General features: G+C 39.6%; 4 protein-coding genes across 4 annotated transcripts; 1 reads left to right on the top strand and 3 right to left on the bottom strand.

Annotated features, from left to right (window-relative positions):
• The first annotated feature begins 1002 nt into the window (after nt 1-1002).
• LOC103968393 (probable L-ascorbate peroxidase 6, chloroplastic/mitochondrial) lies at nt 1003-5828 on the top strand. The gene is made up of 12 exons (XM_009381585.3): nt 1003-1334; nt 1431-1559; nt 2693-2813; nt 2886-2986; nt 3102-3189; nt 4415-4482; nt 4560-4646; nt 4828-4902; nt 4984-5061; nt 5164-5268; nt 5369-5455; nt 5565-5828. Exons 1-12 carry the CDS (start codon nt 1158-1160, stop codon nt 5568-5570), a joined length of 1122 nt encoding a protein of 373 aa, XP_009379860.2. The 5' UTR covers nt 1003-1157; the 3' UTR covers nt 5571-5828.
• A 464-nt stretch (nt 5829-6292) lies between these two features.
• On the bottom strand, nt 6293-8443 carry LOC135624928 (serine hydroxymethyltransferase 7-like). Its single transcript, XM_065129034.1, has 2 exons — nt 7322-8443; nt 6293-6572 (listed from the first exon to the last, which is right to left on the bottom strand). Exon 1 carries the CDS (start codon nt 8158-8160, stop codon nt 7327-7329), a length of 834 nt encoding a protein of 277 aa, XP_064985106.1. The 5' UTR covers nt 8161-8443; the 3' UTR covers nt 6293-6572; nt 7322-7326.
• Nucleotides 8444-8915: 472 nt separating this feature from the next.
• Nucleotides 8916-18469, bottom strand: LOC135624927 (transmembrane 9 superfamily member 1-like). Its single transcript, XM_065129033.1, has 14 exons — nt 17903-18469; nt 17588-17694; nt 15835-16026; nt 13549-13741; nt 13323-13427; nt 13128-13145; nt 12956-13044; nt 12680-12832; nt 12175-12309; nt 11872-12038; nt 10642-10736; nt 10070-10443; nt 9486-9759; nt 8916-9404 (listed from the first exon to the last, which is right to left on the bottom strand). The coding sequence occupies exons 3-14, from the start codon at nt 15937-15939 to the stop codon at nt 9337-9339; spliced, it is 1776 nt and encodes a 591-aa protein (XP_064985105.1). The 5' UTR covers nt 15940-16026; nt 17588-17694; nt 17903-18469; the 3' UTR covers nt 8916-9336.
• A 590-nt stretch (nt 18470-19059) lies between these two features.
• Nucleotides 19060-20374, bottom strand: LOC103968389 (myb-related protein Zm38). Its single transcript, XM_009381578.3, has 3 exons — nt 20144-20374; nt 19921-20050; nt 19060-19806 (listed from the first exon to the last, which is right to left on the bottom strand). The coding sequence occupies exons 1-3, from the start codon at nt 20274-20276 to the stop codon at nt 19416-19418; spliced, it is 654 nt and encodes a 217-aa protein (XP_009379853.2). The 5' UTR covers nt 20277-20374; the 3' UTR covers nt 19060-19415.
• Between the last annotated feature and the right edge of the window lie 829 nt (nt 20375-21203).

Here is a 21203-nt window from a genome sequence, read left to right as displayed (position 1 = left end):
TACTGGAGCAATCGTTCACTGGTGTGCTTGGTACAAGTAACAGGTATTGTTATATTGTGCCCAGAAGTAATTATTTGCTTATGAATGGCTAATTGAATTCTTGTGTGAAGATAAATATGAATCGAGGATTGTCATGTCACATGCCGAGTATGTAATTGCTATAAATAATTTTAGGATTGTGCTATCATGATATCTGTGCTCTGACCCACTCTGGTTGCAGGTAAATGGGCTAGGCTGGGCCGGCATGGATGCAGCAGCTAAGGGCTCAACTCGAGAACGCATGTTACTGAGGCCTAAATTGAGTACCAAAGTCCATAAGGATGACTCCTATTGGTCCGCAATCACTGCTGTCGGGATGTTTGTTAGGTGAAGAGGAAAGGATCATACTTCCTGCTTTAATTTAACTCTTCTTCTCGTCATCGCAGGCGGCTGAGGCGAAAAGCTTATGAATATAAAACCAACTGGAAAAGCGAGTCGGGATCTTCTGTACGGGTCAGAGCACGCTAACCATAAACTTCTGAAGATGATTTGCCCAAGTGAGTGGGCCCGATATGATCGACGTTTCACCTCATTCCTTGCCTCCAATCGACCGTGGACTTGTAGGCACAGAGGATCGGGCCTCCCTTAGAAATGGGGCTCAAACACGACTCCTCGATCCATGTGTGTGTGCAGCACGCGCCCCGCACTTTTAAGGGGCGAGCGCCGATGAGAAGTAGCCACCCTCCAGAAAACAAATTGTCGGAGGGTGCTTTTCCTACCCGTCGCTACACCTGCATGCCCTGTCCATTGGATAAGTCAGGGATGGACGTGGTCCACATGGCTATCTAATGACAATGTTGGTAGATGGAACAGAACGGGTGGGAATGCGTCGTCCCTGGTTTTCCCTGACTCGGTTGCCGTGTGAATGCGTCTCTCTCGAAGGAATCATACGCGTATTGAAACCGACGTGAGTCGTCGGGAGACGCCACAACAGTTCGAGTGCGACAAAATGGACAAACAACACAGTGGAATGGCCATTGGTGACTGCGAGAGCCACAGCAAGCAGAAAAAAAAGTGTATCAAACGAGATGTTGTCATGTATAAAAGGGCAAGAAAGAAGGGGGAGAGAGAGAGAGATCACGATTGACTCATTCCGTTGAGTGATTTGAAATCTGACGATGGCGGAGCGGCTCGCTGCTTCTTTCTCTGCTTCCGCCTGCCTCCTCCCAGCTGCGTCCAAGCGGACGGCGCAGCCCTCCTCCGCAGCCCTCTCCTTCCTCCCTTCCCCTCGCCGCCTTCATTCCACCTCCTCTTCCTCCCTCCGCCCCGTCCCTTCGCCTCTCCGTCTCTTCCAGGTTTCCCCTCTTCCCCTTTCTTGATTATTGCTTCGATCAAGAAATAGAATCTTTATAATCTTTTGATCTGAGCGTCCTCGATCGGATCTTTTCCAGACGGCCGCGATCGGCTCACGCAGGACGTCGTCGGTCGTCGTGTGTGCGGCTTCCGATCCGGCGCAGCTGAGAAGCGCCAGGGAGGACATCAAGGAGCTGCTTAAGACCACTTTCTGCCATCCGATCTTGGTAGGTAGTTTCATTTTGTTATGCTGCCATTTAATTCGTTTCATGTCTTGACCGGGTAATCCGGCCTGTTGGAGTTCTCGAAGCAGTAGCATTCTAATTTGTGGATAGGTTGTTTCATTGATTGGATCCAGGGGATTCGAAGTGAATTAGTTTCTTACTATTCTATGAGGACCTATCGCTACGTTATTAGCAACTAAATTGGGTTCTTAATATAATTATGAGGCCCGAAATGTTTATGATCGGAATGATTTGGTGAAACAGAGAGAGGTCCTACTTACAAGGCAACAGAGAGATGGATAATTAGGCAGATTCATAAAAGGTCGTACTGCTTTAAGATGATGTTTACAAGTTGCAGGAGTATGATGAAGCGGTGCGGACCAAAGTAGGCTGCTATTACTCAAGGAATAAAGGTGTGATGATACCACGGACACTTGATCTTGACCAAATAGGCATTCAAGAAGGCAGGAGTGGGCCTATATATATAGCCAATGGCAAACACGACAGCTAGAGGCTTTGTGGTGTCGTTCTTCCTAGTAGAATCAGTTTTTGTTGCTTTTACATGAATATTGAATATGGTCACTAGGCATTCTTTTTCTTTAATCTTTAATTTGTGTTTGTCAAGAATGTAGCTCTTGTCGTGCGCAACATAAGAATTCAATTTCCCTGAGTGTTTAGCAAAAAACACCTGTTTGTGTTCACAATTCTCCATACGAATTCAATTAATCAAGCTCTGGTGACTAGTAACTAGTTATAAAAAAAGCCTGTCATGCTCTGGTGATTTAGGAGGCTTTTTTATAACTAGTTTGGGTTTATAAAGACCTGACCAAGAAAAAAAAGTCTGTCATGCTCTGGTGACTAGTAACCACTTATTTTAAGTTTATTGCTTTTATCTTTTCCTTAATCTTTCTTTAAATGATTTTGCTATTGCTAGTGATTGTGAGACTTCAGATAAATGATTTCATGCTTACCTGACAATAATCTCAGTGTTCTAGGATATTTTATTCTTCTACGATAAACTCACCTACAGCTTCTCTCCTTTGTCATTATGTGCTAAACCTATTAATTGGGTCTTCTTCAAGATGCATTAGGCTATATCATGTAAAGAGTCGTGTGATGATTTCATGACCTTACAGGTTCGTCTAGGATGGCATGATGCTGGTACATATGATAAGAATATTGCGGAGTGGCCAAAACGTGGGGGAGCTAATGGAAGCTTACGGTTTGAGATAGAATTGAAACATGCAGCCAACGCTGGTACTGAATATGTTGTATACAAAATTGGAATCTCTGTTTAAATTGAGGGATGCTAACTTGGTACTACCACAGGTCTTGTAAATGCTCTAAAGCTTCTTCAGTCTATTAAGGACAAGTATTCAAGCATTACATATGCAGATTTGTTCCAGTTGGCCAGTGCTACAGCTATTGAGGTCACATTCTTGAACTAGTCGTTTTCCGTGTACTAGGTTCTTATGTATTGCATGTGTGTTTTTTTGAACTTCCTTTTGTATCACAGCTCATAGTTATACATTTGTCATCTTGCAGGAGGCTGGTGGCCCCAAAATCCCTATGAAATATGGAAGAGTAGATGTTTCTGGGCCTGAACAGTGCCCAGAAGAGGGGAGACTTCCTGGTGAGATAGCAATTCAAATCTTTTAGATCTCTTTGCAGCCTCTTTATATCATTTTTTTTAACATTCGATCATTATGGGTGACATGGAAAATTTTTTCCCTGCTGATCTCCTTATTATTATTATTATTATTATTATTATTATTATTTTTGCTTATAATGGGTTTGTCCATATTTAGGCTATCATACTCAAAATTTGTGAAATGTTTCTGCATTTTGTTTTACTACCCGTATATTCTTTCTTCAGCAAGATGTTGAGTTTTCATATGCTTTCTATATTGAGTCATTGACTATGTTAGTCTAGTTTAGGTTTATAAAATCTAGATGCCCTAATGTATATGCTTTCTATATTGAGTCATCAACTATGTTAGTCTAGCTGAGGTATATGACATCTAGATGTCCTTAAATGTTGAGAAGTTTTTCTTTAGTGAAGTTTTTAGAGCGGAAGTAAGCATATGGCATTTGTAAAATGATTTTAGAGGTAAAGGGAATCTAGTTTGCAGGTGTTTGGTAAGTCTTAGGATCTTAATGTGAACATTCATATCTCAAACAAATCTGAAAGAAGATCTTCTGGTGGATTGTTTAGGTTGCCATAGCCATTTTGTCCATTTATCTTTGCATTGAGATATTTCAGTATGCAATCAAGGTATAAGATAAGATTTAATAAACCTGTTAATTTTAATCAAATACAATTATGAAGTTATTTAATTTTTATTGCACCTTCATGACAAGGTAGAAAATTGAACGACACCGAGCAATACGAGTCATGCCCTTTGTCTATGAAATGATTTATATAGGTCATTTTATATGTTATGATAATAATTTCAGATAAACTCATGTAAATTTATTTGTTGTATAAACAAGGACATGATTCAGAATAAAGTCAGGTTCTTACGTACTAGGTATCTTAGAACTCTTTAAAATTTGGACTTTCTTTGGCATTGAATTAAAACTTATCCTACCAACTTGTACAAAAGACATTATACTGTATCTCTGCGTGCAGCTTATGATCATCTTCACAATTACCTTAAGACAGAGTTAGTTATAGATTATATTCTGTACATTTCTATGCAAAAAAATGAAGATTTTCATGCTAGATGGTCGATGGACGTTATGAATAGGGCGGGTGTATATTCCGTCCATAAAGATTGCGATGATAATGCTTCTCACTAATTTTGTTAAGATCTCTCTTGTCTTCCCAGCATCTTACTTCTACTTTTATGTTTTAGATGCTGGCCCAGCTTCACCAGCTGGTCACCTGCGGAATGTATTCTATAGAATGGGCCTTGACGACAAGGTTTAATCTTTTACGAATTTTCCAACTTGATTTTTCTTGATAATTATTTTCCTGAAAGTTTGTGTTTCTGGCTTCAGGAGATTGTTGCATTATCAGGTGCGCACACGCTTGGGCGTTCCAGACCAGAACGTAGTGGTTGGGGAAAAGCAGAAACCAAGTATACTGTATGTAGTCTCTTCCGTTCTCCATGTTTTATATGTAACAGTAGATTTGTTAAATTGGTTTTTTTTTTTTTTTTTTGTCCAAGGTGAGATTATGTAGGAAGTTTCTGCACATCATTAATTAATATTGTTTGGGATAATGAAATGATTCAATGGTTTATTTACTTATCACCTTGGTTGATAGAAAGATGGACCTGGTGCACCTGGTGGACAATCATGGACGGTGCAATGGTTAAAATTTGACAATAGTTACTTCAGAGTAAGTTTGTTTCGACTTGTGTCAGATGTGCCGTCCTTAGCTTTTCAGCAAATTGAACTTGGATTGTCCAAACCCTTGTAGGATATCAAACAAGGAAAAGATGAAGATCTGCTAATCTTGCCCACAGATGCTGTTTTGTTTGAAGACTCACATTTTAAGGTATGACACACAAAAAAAAGACTTTGCACGATCCAAGCGGCGGGCGGGGGATCCGAGTCATAACTTGCTTTATTGTTGTCAACACCACGCGCACGATTTCAGGTCTATGCTGAGAAATATGCGGAGGATGAAGATGCATTTTTCAAGGATTATGCTGAAGCTCATGCTAAACTCAGCAATCTAGGTGCCAAATTTAACCCTCCTGAGGTTAGATAGACCATCCGAGTTAAAAATACACTAGATATTTCTCTCATTTATGCCTCTGCCACAAATTTTATTTAATGCAGTAGTAGATTTTATTGTTCAGGGGATCTCGATGAATGATGATGATGATTCCAACAAGACGGTAACAACACGGAAGCCATTCGTTGCAGCAGCATCGTATTCTGATGAGGTCTTGATCTAGCTATTTTATTTTCTTTGAAACATTGGCTCATGCATTTAAAGATACGCAGAACTGCTTGAAAAGGAATTTTCATTTATGTTACTTTTGTGGCTTGCAGGATTAAAATACATTACGAGTACGGTGCTCGCTTCTTCCTCTTTCGTAGCTCAATCGAATCTAAGTTTAAAGTTTAAACTTGCAGACGTGACTAAATTGGAGTTAAAAGATGATTTTATTATGTTTGAACTGCAGAGAGTCCATCTCATCTCCTCACCTCTCCTCTACTTGGAAGATTGCATATTAGTTTAATCAAACTAGCGTGACTATTTGTAACTCAAGAAAAATTTTTGTTTCACGAATATATATTACTTGTTTGTGGACATAGGGGCAGTTGCGCTTCTGGATGATGATGAGGAGACCATGAACCTATATAATATGCATGAGGAAATTGAACACGAAATCTGAGTTTTGAGGATAAACCATCACTACTTGGCCTTCTTTGTTCAAGGAAAATGGACGCAACGTACTCCAATTGCGTCTTACACCGCCAACAAAGGAAAACGTAGGAAAAAGAGCTCTCGGCAATTTGCGTCTTACAACCCAAACCACCAAACGCCTCCCCCCGGCCCCCCCAACTCGATAAACGTATGCTCTGTATTCAGTTGAAGCCAATGTTCGAAGCTACTCAAGACCTCACTTACAACGAGATTCCCCCCGTAACTGACACTCTTGCTCGTTATTAAGACTTCTACTCAACTGAATAGTAACACATGAATACACAGACCAATAGCAGGTAACATTTGATGATGCAGAGTGCAGACTGATAGCAGCTTAACACCGAAAAGGTTGCTAATTATTTACCTCTTTATAATCAATCCAGTAAATGTTTCGGAAACAGACTAAAGGTTGAGCTCTATATACATGATAGGTATAACAAATTCAACAAATGCCCCAAAGCACCAGTTTCATTAACAAACATCAGCGCTGCACATGCCAGCATAAGGCGAACAGAAGCGACTCATATGTTACAGTGTACCCTTCACAGCTCAAAGAGAAATTCATCAGCCAAATCGAATCTTAGCTTTTTCCATTATCTCTCAGTCACACGGACACATACTCTTTCTTCCTTGAAGAACAAAAAAAGAATGACAAGTCAGTCACTAATACTCATTTCCAACCATAAGTTATAATATAATAATTTCATGCTCTTCTTCTGGCTTATAATATATGGATGGAAAAGCATTGAAGTACAAAATAACTATCTACAACTATGACCATTAAGATTTTAAGTATATATATACCGAGATTTTTCTTATAAATCATGATCAATTCCAGTATTCTGCCTGATAAACATGACAAACATGAATTATAAAAACGAACAGATCAGCTTAAAATACGCACTCCATGGAACATTAACTTCATGCACAGTTGATACTAAAAATACCGAACAGAATAGGTTAATGCACTTCGATGAATGTTAACTCCATCCATATTCATAGTAGATATCCCCCCGTATACGATGACTAGGGTCTATGAATTTAACAGAGGATTCTTCTTATTCATGATCGATTCCAGTATCCTGTTTAATAATACATCAGATATAAAAATGAAGAGAGTTATCTTTGATGTACTTCATAAATTGTCAACCTCTATATCCAGTTATCCACAGTTGGTCGATAAACAACTTATATAATGACTGCTACATGAATGCATGAAATCGCAGGCTTCAATCCAGTTACTAGAAGAACAATTTTAATCAGCATCTAATTGTCCGACTCTCGATCTATAAATTAACAATTCCTTATCTGGAAGAATATTGAGAAAACAAATTAACCAAAACATCAAAGCAGTACATGCTAGAAGAAAATTGTGTACCTTGGCTACATGCACACATCAAATTCCCACTCTCTGGAGGAGTACAGGCGCTCCTTCCACACGAGCATCTTTTGGGAACGCAATCCCATGTCCTTTTTCTCGAGCTTATCGTAGTCTATGCACCCGATAAGCAGATTCACCTCGTATGACAAGCCTTGGGGTAACATTGAAGCCCCTAAGATCTTCTTCCCATAAGAAGGGAAATCAAGCTCCACAATTGGATCCTTGGGAAACAAGGATCCTATGTAGACCTCGAAGTTGGCCAAGGTACACAAGTAAACCTGCACGTTGACAGCCCAACATTCAAGATCAAGATCAAATGCCATGAGGGCACGACCATAGCATAGCTGCTCGATCTGACTGATACACTGGTCCCAGCCATAGTAACCATATCTGGGATACGCCTCGGAGTACTCGTCGATCAAGTGGCTAACTAGGGTTTTGAGCGCGATGCAGCACACGAAATTCAAAGTAGTGATGAGCTCGATCCCCTTCACCTGAAACTGCATCTCCTTCACCATGATCGCGAAGATGTCAGAGAGTGCAGCAGACAACAGTTGGTTCACCCGAGACCAGACGGCGGCTCTCCGGGTCTCGAGATCCGACTCCACCTTCGCCTTCTTCGATGGGGCAAGAATAGAGGAGGCGGATTCCCCTCGCATCAAAGACTCCCAAACCCTGATTTTCTCCTCCTTCCCCCGCTCCGCTTCGCCGGATTCCTTGCCGTCGCTCGGCTCCACGGGTCCGGCGCCAGCGCTCCCAGGATGCCGACCGGGGAAAAGACAGGCAGCGAGGCGGAATCCGGGAGAGAGGCCGAGCGGGGAGCGGGAGGGGCTCATGGGCGGAGAATCTGGAGTCAGATGGCGGTGGGAGAGGAGCAGCAGTAGCAGCAGCAGAAGCAGCGGCAAAGGCGGCGGAAGCAGCGGCAGTAGCAGTATCGGAGGGACGAAGAGCCTGATACGGGGCGGCGCGGAGACTCCATGGATGTGGGAAGCAGCGAGTCGAGCTATACTGCGAGGGATAGTCGGAAGAGTCGAAAGCGGACCGCAAACACCGATACCTCTTGTCGTGTCCTGTCGTGTAGCGTGTCGCGCACGCGGGATACCTCTCCTGAACCTGCGGGTGCCAATAGAGAGAGCTTCGCCACTCGATTGACATCAGGGGATGCAAACAATGCAATAGAACCACACGATTGACACCAGGATATAAATTAAAGGACGCTGATTAATCAAAGGATATAATTTTTTTTCTTTTCATTTTGACGTAGTAATCAAAGGACACTAACAAAGATTTCATATCAATAAGCACAAGTGGATGTCCGTTTCAGTTGTGGCATGCAAGTTGGTGAGAAAAATAGGCCCACACCATGCAAACGACACGAAATAAATCTGATATTTATCAGAGCTGGAAAATGAGAGACCCATTAGACGCCACGAAGAAGAAACAGAGGATTCACAACACTGCAATCAGCAGGTCATATTAATAAATCTGATATTTATCATTCGTATAACTCGATCATGTACCAATATTTAAAAAAAAAAGAAAATGGATGAGATTACGAAGAACCAGCTCATCTAAAGTGAGAACAGATGCATGCAAAAATATGATCAGGATTATAACAAAAATGGCAATCACTTCCAGTACAGAATGGATGTAATAAATCCAAGTATAATATGCTGCGATGCATACAAGAAAAGGTGTCTGACCATGTTTTCCAGAGGAAGATCAATGCTTGACTAGGCTATAGGTATATTAAGGCTGATGACCAAAAGTAACCTAAAAAAGAATTAAAATCTCAAGTCCAAAACAGAAAGAAAACAATTGTGAAAGGAAAGTAAAAAAAAAAAGAAAAAAAAAAGAAAAAAAAAAAAAGAATGAAGCTAGCGCATCCCTCGCATACAATTTGCACAAGCAGCATTAGCTTATATCGGCAATCCAACTATCAACCTGACGTTCTGTCTGTTTCAAAATTTTGTAGGGAGGATATGGTATTAATCTTCTGGTTGTGGCTGCAGCTAGTCACATTTAATGTTTCTGTAAATCCTTCTCACGAATAGAGTAGAGCCAAGATAACCCACAGCACCTGAATTTTTAACAGAAAGTCAGAGAGCTCAAAACTTATGGAAGAACACTTTGCAGATATCAGAATATTGGAGAAACTTACCACACAGTATTCCTAATCCCAAACAAAACATTAAGGTGTAGCCAAAGTAGAAGCTAGTCTGGAAAAACCCTGACATCTTGGTCTTCACATAGTAGTAATATACAGAGTAAAGGTATACATAGACAGCTGTTGAGGCAGCAGAAAGGAATGAAGTCCACTGCCAGTGATAGTTCTCAGCATTCAACAAAAAGTATGTGCCAACTATGGTCACACAAATGGTCACAATTATGAGGATCAGAAAAACAAGTAGCATAAACCCATACACATAATATACCTGCCCAAGAGACATTCAAAGCGATTGGTTAGTTGCATACAATCTTTAATTCTGCGCATGCATGATTTTTTCAGTTACCGAAACCTAGAGATGCCTCAGAACATCAAAGACTGGTTAGCACCAAATAAAAATCTCCTTTAGAACAATGACAACAAAAATTTTAAAACTCCCAAAGGCAACCATTAATTGAAAATAATTTAAAGAACTACATAACCACAGAATCATCATATTCTCAATGGCCATATCAAAACCCAATAACTAGAAACCATGGTGAGTGTAACTTTACGCCAAAAAAAATGATGCAATTTACCTTGTAATTCCAGAATGATGTGAAGACAAAGTACATCTCAATGAAGATACTACCAAATGGAAGCAATCCTCCCATAAGTGACACAACAGAAGGTGTAAGATACCATTTCTTCTCAGGGATAGGACGAGGGATGGTCTTCACACGGCATGGGTTGTTTGGTGCACCACTCCAGTTCCTACCAACAACAGTGCCTAGAAGTGTCAATGGAAAGGAGATGAAAGCCCATAATATGAACACAACCACCATTGTCCCAAATGGAATAGCTGCTAGTGATCCATAAAATATAGCGATTGTGTTAAGCATGAAGCCAATCCCAAAGCACAAAAATGGAAACAATGATGCTGCGAGGATCATTCCCTTTATCCAACTTTTACCTGACAATGAACCAGAAACACTATTTAGAGGCATGACTATACAGTGAAAAAGATAAGACTTATCTTTTTAGAAATTCTTTTTTTTTTGTCTCAATCTGTAGTGACATAATGGGAGCTTCTTAATCTCGGGTCACATTATTGAACTAAAAAAGTACATATTCCAAAGAAAACTAAACGATCGTTTGAGAGAAATCATACCACCATTACGTGAGTAAAGTCCACCACTGACATAGCCCGAAATAAATGAGGTAAGAGCATAGCACACTATAAAAGTGGTAACAATAGCTCCTCGCCTGGCCAATAAATAATTGATTGATAGTAAGCAGGGGGAAAAGGTTAAAGTACAGGTGCAAAAGACTAAAGATAAAAAAAACAACGGTGGATAAAAGATTACGTTGTAACAAACAACTAATGATTCATGTTAGCAGAGAAACAACCATATATGTCAATGATGATCCACACTGATAGTGGAAGACACAGATGGTTCTACAATAACAAAGTTTACATGCAAGATGCAAATGCAAACACTAAAAGCTAAAACATTTGCACCACGGACATATTTGAGCTTCAATAACATCCTATTCCAAATGGAAACTCATGTTATATTTCATGTACCAGCTTCTGACACCAATGATATGTTTCTCTGCAGGCAATCAAAGATAGATAAACATTTGAAGACCCTGATACCGGACCAACACAAGTTAAGAGTGAATTATTCATTTGGACAACTAAGCAACCATAATCCAAGAAAATGTAACTAATGAACCAGCAGCACAGTCAGTAACTTGATCTATTCGAACATCAAAAAGTTTCAAGTTGAATCATCTTACCGTACAAGTATATTTTGGTTTTGCTAAGTCATGAAGTATTTTATGGTTTGGAGTCTTTGGATTATGAATGCAAAGTGTCACTGAGCAGGTCAAATGGTTGCCTTCACAGATTGTAGCAACGCCAACATATAACCCCAGAAAGCTCTTAAGTATATTACCTTATAAATACATCATAAAAGGAAACAAGCACAAATGGAGGCACCAATGGCCATCTCCATGATGGAGCAATAACCATACAGTGGTAGCGTGTGATGCTCTATGGTAACTTCCAAGGACCAATAGAGAAAATAGAGGTGAGAAAAGACATTAGAACTTGAACAAGACATGAGCCATCTTTTCCATTCACTTCAGTGGTTATTACAAAAATCAGACAATTCTCTGTGACCTCATATATGATCTACAATAGATTAAAGGAATCAATATCTTATATTGTCCGATGGGAAATGAAGTTGTGCTTATAAATATTTCATATGTAAGCTCAGTGTTGAACCACCAGTGATGTGTAATAGCAGTTTCTTTGCTGGATACTGCATATCACCACATTGGATCAATAATTAACAGAGACTCTAATTAGCAAGTAAGACGTGTCTATACGTACCCAATGTATAATGTTCCAATAATTGCCAACAAAATTACTAGAAGAACAAGCATTGCCAGCTGAGCACCGGTACCAACAAGAGCTGAAATAAGAACCAGCCTGCGTGGAGGTCGAAAGACATCACCATGAACAAGTTTCCATCCAGATTCTTCACTAACATCTCTTTCCTAACAAGAATCAGACCATATAAAGATCTAAGTTAGCTGACAGGACAATGACTTAAGCAAGTCACACCAGAAATGGTGAAAGAAGAGAATGCTCAAGGTAAATTCTGTACTTTGAAAAAACATAGCAAGTAATTACCAGAGTCTCAAGATCATCATCTTCACGTGCATATTTTGCATAGTCATTTCTGAGAGTCCTCATCAATATCATTGATACCAGGCCAGTGAGGAAAATAACCATCATGAAAGAATTGAAGATAGAGAACCAGTGAATCTGTAAAGGCACAAAATATTGTTATCACGAGGCAGAAAATTTTTGATAATTCAAACTTTTCAATAACTACCAACAAGGATTTAGATACTTGCGCTGAGATCTTATTGGACCAAAACATATATAGTATGCCTAGATAAACCAAAAAAGAGGTGATATGATTTGTTTAATATGTCATTAGTGGCTGCCAATCGACACATCCATATACAGTATGGTGTTGCTTATATACCATGGTATCTGAAACTAAGATAACCAGAGTACTTAGATCTATGACGTCATAAAGGATGGAAGAATTACAATAACATTACAAGAAAAAGAGCCATTTTGCAGGTACGAAAAAATATACATGATAAATAACTCAGAACTACATCACCTGGTGTTCAAAGAAAGGGTAATCCAAATAAACTTCAAAACGGCGAGAAAATGCCACATCAGTTGGCAACCATTTGACTGAATATGTCATATCCAATTTCATCCCAACTTCCAGAAGTTTAGGACTTTCTTGAGTGAGATTGACATGAATAATCTGCAAGAAAGAAACACAGAGAACAACTGATATCAGTAATGCTTTCAACAAAAGTACCCCTCCCTGAATAAAAGAAAGGGCCCTGGATGTATTGATGTCATATGGCTATAAAAGACCACTTACCTGATTTCCATTGTGTTGGATGACAATGTTTTTGTGTGTGTAAAGATAATGCTTATCTTTGTTGTTTTTATCACTCTCTCCAACAAAACCTAATTAGAAATACAAATATTCTATATCAACAACATATGTAGTCTCATCCAAGATCAGAAGCAAACAGGAGGCAGGAACATACCCCACAACGGCAAGTCATCTAGACATGGCTCCAAACAACAAAGAGAGAAAAGTAATTAGGTAAAGGATAAGTAATTAACCAAAAAAATATGAAAAATCACCGGATGTAGATAAGCATATATAAGAAGAATGCGAAATCGTTTTCAAATGCAGGATAACATACCAAATAAAGAAATAAAGAATTTAAGTAATTTACCAATGAAAAATTCAAACCAATATGAGTTCTCTATAGCACTTGTGAATTGTGCAACTTTTGCGTCATCAAGCTCAAGAGCACAAATAGAGCCTTTTTCAACATTGCCTAGCATTTCAATATTCAGAAATTTGATATTATCAATGACTGTCGATAATGGAAATGACTGTCACATACAATGTAATAGTTTGCATAAGACATGCAAAATTTGGTAAAGAGAAGTGTTTACGTTGAAACTTTATCTGGATCTGGCTGTCAATCAGTTCATTTCCACCGAGGACCTCCCCTAGCCCACCCCACTTGTGTGCAGGGTTCTTAGATGTATGACAAAATGGAAGGCTGTAATAATTATATGTCTCCTGAGGGTTATTGTAAGGGCCAACCTTGTTTACCCAGAGAGTAACCGGGTCTTCAGCTTGGTACTGCATGTGAATTGTTAACATGTGAGAACCATGATAAACAGATAAATAATTTTGCTGGTATAATTTCTAGCCCAGCAAAGAACCTAGCGATAAAAACTGACTTTTATTCACAGAATAAAAGATGAAGTAATAATCCCACATTATTTTCTAGGAGATACAAGAAAAAAATTGGAAATAGATAAAGCCTATATTGGTACTATATATCATATAACATGGTGATAATAAATCATTCATTCATGCAAGAGACAATCGGTCAAACAAGTGATATATCACCCCTTCACACACACATATATGCCTACCAAATTCTCTACTGGTACCCCAACCTTCCAACACATCATACATACCTCCTCAGAAATTCTGGATGTACAACTCAAGAGAACACACACATATGTGCATCGTCCCTACATGCAAGAAATACCATATGAAAACTTGCAGCTAAGTTTTACCAAGCAAAACTTAATGGTTGATAAACAAATTGCTATTCTACTCCATTTTTGAAGAACTTGTTGGCAATCTGTACTTATGCTCCCCACACTTCTGTACCTATCTCATAGCAACCTAAACTTCAAAATTGGTTATCTAAAGTCACAAGATTATTTGAGCAACTTCAAAAGGCAGGTTAGAGATTCATGCCCAAGAGAAAGGGAAACATCTGCGAGCATCTTTCAAATACATGTTTTCGCCGCAAGCAGATCCACTTCAATCTTTTGCAGCAAATAAATCATAGGAGAAGATAAAACAAACAAGATTTAAAGCTCTTAATGGGGAGAGTAGATTATGCAGTTATCCAACTAAAAGGAAAAAAGTAACAAGTTGATGGAGGTGAAACATAAAGCTAGCTTAATTATCAGTTTTAAAAGTAATAGAAAGAGAGACACTAGATAAAAGTCGCATTAACAATTAGCTTATTCTAAACTTTTTGCACAAGTAATATATAGATTATATAGGAATTTTCCAAATGAAATTTTCCGAGCATGATTGTTGATGACAATGCATTCATTGACAGGAGACAAACTACGAAAAATTTTAAACTAGAATTATAAACGAAGTTTAATAACTTTCTAGGCTAAAAATAAGAGCAAACAGGGCATGTTGTCTTTGAGAATTAAATTCCATAAGAAGTCCCCAATTTGTCCTTGGCAACATTATTGAAATTAAAACTTGGGATTTGTAAATTCCAACCTATTTTTGTGATTTTATTTGGAGATTTCATGCATTTTCTTTTACTCTGTGATCCAAATTCAGCGATATGAGAAGAATCCAAGGTAGGCATACAGAGTACATATCATGTATCATTGCAAGCTGGAGGAAGTCACGTCTAAGTAGCTGATACCAGATTTATAGTACACGTTGTTCCTGCACAACATTACACGGAAGATTATCCTAACCTCGATAATTTGGCAACTGCGAGACATGAACCGCCAATTCATCATAAAATCGAAGATATGCAACAAGAATTTACAGTCGGTGTCTTAAATGAAACATGGCAAGGTAGACTATAAGCAACTTTATCCAAAGCACTAATGCTTTCCAGCGAAATTCAATTACTAATAACCTATATCGGGAATCAAGAATCAAGAACTCGCCATTATTAAGCTATGACAAGAAACCACGTGTAAGGATAGAGATGCTGCACATTCTAAACGGATTTGTCTTGTAAACGGGATCCAATATGTGGAAATCAAGAAAGGCTCCATGGGATAGTAACCTTCGCACCTGATTCCAACTCAGACAGACGGTCGACAGGCAGCATCAGTACACGCTGAAATTACCATATGTTCTGGCCACGTAACACGAGAAATCACTAACGAAGAAGCCAAATCCAGAAATAATTCATTCTTGACAAAAGTAACCTAATCTTGATGCCAACCCAACGACCAGTTCAAGAACTCATCGGAAAGAATCCTAAGTCCTGATCTACACCGGAATCAGGAGACCAAGAAACCCTAATCGATCATCGGATCCCGCTGTATCAACGCACCAGCCCCATTCACATCACAAAACTCGAAAGAATGAAATCTAGAAAAGGAAAGATGAAACGGAACACTAAGATCGACGGACCGGGATGGGGATCGGGGAGGCAAGATGCGTACCTTGTGGTCGGACTCGGAGGCGGAAGTTGACGCGGCGAGGAAGAGGAGGAGGAAGAGGTGGAAAGCGGCGGGGAGGGAAGAGAGAGATCGAGCGCCGGAAAGCATCGCCGCTGCCGGATCTGAACGCGCGGTGGGCGGAGAGGAGGCAGTCTCTGAATGCTCGTAACGGAGGACGAAACCGAGCCTCTGCTTCTGGGGGCAGTCTATGAATTAATAGCATATGATGCGGGAAGGAAGCAGTGGTGTGTGATGTCGTGAGGCCCCCATTGCGAGATTGGATTCGAGTACATGGGTTAGGGTTGGGTCCGATCAAGATCGTTGATATTGCCGGACCACGTTCGATCAAGATTGGATAAAGAAATCTGAGGTAATTATAGATTATTCCTATAATTAATTATCTTTAGCATCTTAATTTTTATATTTTTAAAAATTTATATTAAAAAAAATATTTAATATTTTTTTTCTCACATCGTTGACTTTGTTATTGATGAAAATATCATAAGATTTATCACTACTAAATATATCTCATTTTAGTTTACCACTAAATACGTATGTTATTTTCATCAATAGAATCGATGATGATGTAAGGAGAAACGAGATTAAATATTTTACTTTCGTAAGTATAAGGATTTCAATATAATTTTTACAAATATATGGATCATTACTCCGAAACCAACCATGCATCAAAATTACCTTTTTATTATTTTTAACGCTATTTTAATATTTTTAATCAATTGAATGCCTTTTTCTTTCCTTTTAACCATGAAAGTTCTGATGTACCTATTAATATCATCTTAATCTGACTTACGATAGGGGCACTAAAATTGAATCTGATCCAAAATAAGTATTTAGAATTGTATTATCGAATCCAACTGATGATGTTTAAGTGGACCCAATGGGTTGTCGTTATAATTGAATGATTGATTGATGATGGGGTAATTAGGTGTAGCATTTCAGCAGTTTGCTATCGACGGTTAAATTAGTTAAAATCTGCGGCTGAGATATTCTCATTCTTATACGGACTAACAATGATGATAGAAAGGTGTACGTACGTGAATGAAAACTAATCAAACAAAATTCGAGCTTTAATGGTTTGATAAGTGTATCTTATACATCATGGAGATGTTTGATTAAATATGTGTATTGAAATATGAATCGAGTTAGTAATTAATTAGCTATTGATAGGATGATACCATGTCGTTTGACTGATGAAGACTTTGTCAAACCATCATAATTTTGTGGGATCAAAATTCATCATTTATCATTTTAAAAAAATATTAATTATTTTTGTTAGGATAACTCTGTTCCTTAAAAAGCCTTATTATTTCAATACTCATGGTTAAATTCATCCCAAATCCAACTCGACTTGATCCCAAATTCTAGTCGCATTCTAAGTTATACTTCAATGGACTTTAAGTGAATTGGATCGGACTATGTTCCTCAGTACACATTATTGAATCCGATTTGATGATCATCGTTTCATTGCTCGTTGGACCTGATAGATATTTTATTTTTGTTGAATATTTTTGAGACATTCTATCAATCATGCATATTGAGAAGATAATCGTGTAGCCAATCGATCGATCAATCATAGATCTTTTTTTTTTTTTTTCCGAAGGGATAAGTCGCTTTCTTAGTTTTTCATCTTTGATTCGCTCTAATGCGAACGACGACTTTTATACTCCTTTAATTTAAGCAATATTTGTTTTCCTTCCAAGCAAAGAAAGAAAGAAAAAAAGAAAACGAGACTAACCAGTAATCATAATGCTTTAGTTGTTTCCAGCATTGGCTAACCAGTAATTGACAGCCTGCATCAGCTTTGGTTGTGTTGAGAGGATGCAAAACACTTCTCCTCACCTCCTGAAAATTCAAGAGATTAGATTAGTTTAATGCCTATCAAATTCTCTAATATTACAAAGAAATCAATTTTTTTCCTATTTCAACATCACAGAAAAATGATTTATCTCTAATTTTTAATGTCTACATCGATCATATGATTATGGGAAACGTGGCATTTTCAGAAAAAAAAAAGAAAGAAAAGAAAAGAAAAGAACTCCAAAAGGTGCACCTTTTTCTTGATAGAACAAAGGATGCATACGTCGACAGTGATATGGGAAGACATCATAGCTTTTAAGTCTAGTAGGTAGAAAAAACTGTGCGAGCAAGCAGAGTCCAACATCAATGCCTTGCCGAGCGGAGTTGCCATTTCCACAAGCATATGGTGTGCATCATCGCTGCTCAGGAAAATATCTCTAACCACCGGCTGAGATAGCAATCAGTGGCCTGATACAGACAATTCTATCAGTAGTTGGGGAGGTTCTGTCCCTCCGGAATTCCCCCGAGGCCAATGGAGCAGTGGATTCGAAGAGGGTAGAGGAATCAAGGGGGATCGCAGGCACATCGATGAACCCATCAAACAGTGGCCACCATCTTTCTATTCTACGTCACTTGGGTCACCAACTACCACCGCCCCAATCACGCTTTTCTCTGTGAGAGCTTTGTCAGTCCAGCGTTGGCAGCGGCATCTTCAGTGCAGGTGGGGGAGCTCAGTGGCACGGGATGGGGCCGGTGCTCGTAAAGCATTGGTGGGGATGAGGAGGAATCCTTGGATGGAATTGCTTTGTCCTCTTTGGTTTCGGATAATGGCTGGAAGGATGTGATCTCCACCCATTTGCTCCAGGTCAAACTGGGCAGCAGGCGGCCATTTTGAACCCCCAGAGATCATGGCTGTGGTGGAGATGTTGCATGATTGGTGCTTTTGCTAGTGCTCCAACTCTGCATTAATATCTCAACAAGGACCAGATATGCATATGGATGGAACCATGAGATTTATGTGCATAAAATTTTCTTCTCTTTTAACTTCTTTTTCCTCTTATCTTATACTAAACTCTTATATTATTTTGCATAGGAGAAAAATTATCATCACATGGAATGAAGAATTAGGTAGCTTAATCCCTACCAAGTGGTGGGTCCCAACATCAAAATTTATTTTCAACCATAAAAGATATATATATATATATATATATATATATTAAAAGAAATTATTTTTATATAATTTGAATGCCAATAAATTATGAGCCAAACTCTGCAATCTTATCCAGAGAGCACAGACATCAATGATTAAATTACTACTGTTGGTCCACAAAAATAAGTCAAGCAATACCACGTGGCACAAACCATGACAAACACACCCTAACTAATCAAAAACCATGACAATTACTACTGTTGCTCAAAAGAAAAAAGAAATATCATTAATTCTTATACCCAGAAATAACTCCACATATGAATGCTTTATGTGACAAAAGGCCTCACATCAGATGCCAACAACAAGAACCTACCATTGGGCATCGCACACACACACACATATCCCTTATCACTTCAGTCCTTCTTCTTCGTTGCGCAAGAACCACTTGGCATGCACAAATGCTAAGACTAGCTACTATTAGTGCCTTTCTTTACTCATCTAAGCTTCAGCTAATGCATTACAATACTAGGCTTAGTTAAGCTATGTGTTGTCCCTCTTCCAATGGCCTAATGCTATGACTGAATAATACAAGTGACTTGGGGATGTGTTTTGGCAGCTACAAGTTCCACTGGTGATGGCAACGGAGGGACCGTGGGGTGGCCTGTGATTTGGCATCGAGAGGAGAGGACTGATCCTGGCAAGGGTGGTGGTAAGGGAGGCTTATGGACAGGTCGAGGTTGAGGTCGAGGTAGCAGCCCTTGTGTCTGCCAGTGCTGCTGCCGCCGCCCTCCTCGTCGCCGGAGAAGTACTTCTCCGACGCTGTCCTATCTTGAGCCGTGGACGTGTCTCGTTGTTTCAGGGCAGCGAAAGGGCGATCGACGTCGATCGGTCGGTGAGTCTTGGGGTCGAGGCCGCGGCTGAGGAGCTTCCTCTTGATGTGCGTGTTCCAGTAGTTCTTGATCTCGTTGTCGGTCCTCCCGGGCAATCGCCCTGCTATCAGAGACCATCTGAAACACACACACAGACACACAGACGCGCGCGCGAGCGACTGCTAGTGAGCTACGAGAAGGAATAAGTTGCAAGTATGGGGATGTTTCTTTCCAAGGTAGACGATGGCATACTTGTTTCCGAGCAAACCATGGAGCTTGATGATGAGGTCGTCTTCTTCGGCGGTAAAATTGCCACGCTTGAGATCGGGACGGAGGTAGTTTATCCACCTGAGCCGGCAGCTCTTGCCACATCTAAGCAAACCTTGGAGAGCGCAAGAATCCCCAGAGAGAAAAATAGCGTCAACAACCGGGAGCGACGTACGACGATAGCCGAACGAACCTTTCTTATAAGTACCTGCAGCTTTGGGGAGCGATCTCCAGCAGCCTTCGCCATGGGCTTTGATGTAGGAGATGAGCTTCTCGTCTTCCTCCTTGGTCCAAGCTCCCTTGTTCGTATGAGCCTTCTCACAGCATGGAGACCTGCCCATACTAGGACAAGGGAGGATGGGTGATTAACCTGTGCGAGGAGTGATTTGGAGAGGGAGAAGTGGGATGGGAGGAGAGCGAGAGAGAGAGAGAGAGAGAGAGGAGTGTGTGACTTATATGAGAGAGAGAGAGAGATGCAAATTATCCAAGTGAGCCAATTGAGACAAATCACTTGGCTGGACTTGGTAGGTAGGTCTACTTCTGAGTGAAAATTTGCTGTGTCATTAATATTATTTCATTTCTTGTTGTTCGCTTTTATGATTTAATATCTTCTTTTATCCATCTCAACCTACAGACAGTCCTCACGACCGACCACCTTTTAAGGTTTCTAGAAACCCTAACTCGTCATTTTCCTTTCTGATGTTGATGTAGAAGAGACACAGCGAGCAAAAAAGAAATGTGTGTTCACATACGAGCGCTTGAGGTGTTGTTCTACGGTAACGATACTGCAGCACAAGTCATGGCTGAGGCAATACTGTCCTTTGGGAAATTATACGTAACTCTCCATCATTATTGTTTGATGATGATAGGATACCATACTTGGATACTCGAGCTTCCATCTTTACTTAATATAGACTAAATATTCAAGCTGTATACAAAATCGAGACTACTGATCAGATAATTTTAGGACAAGAAATCCATGAGGAAAACCTTGTTAACTCATGGTGGTTGGATCATCGGACATGAATGAACCTTCATCTCAAATCATATTTCCATGGTAGCTACAGTACCGCAAGGAAGCACAAAATTGTTAGCGTATTTAGTTGCAGAGATTATTTATTAGTCACACGGGAAGGTTAACTACCATCTCTCTCTCTCTCTCTCTCTCTCTCTATGGGGGGCTGTGGGGGACTGCAAGAAACAAATAGAGATGGCAAAAGGCTACCAACCCACCATGGCACAGTACAATGTGTTTATTACAATAAAGC

This window comes from Musa acuminata, chromosome BXJ2-10 (assembly GCF_036884655.1).
Source record: "Musa acuminata AAA Group cultivar baxijiao chromosome BXJ2-10, Cavendish_Baxijiao_AAA, whole genome shotgun sequence".
NCBI lineage: Eukaryota > Viridiplantae > Streptophyta > Magnoliopsida > Zingiberales > Musaceae > Musa > Musa acuminata.
The sequence above is the reverse complement of the archived record's forward strand: the minus strand, read 5'-3'. Positions and strand labels throughout refer to the sequence as shown.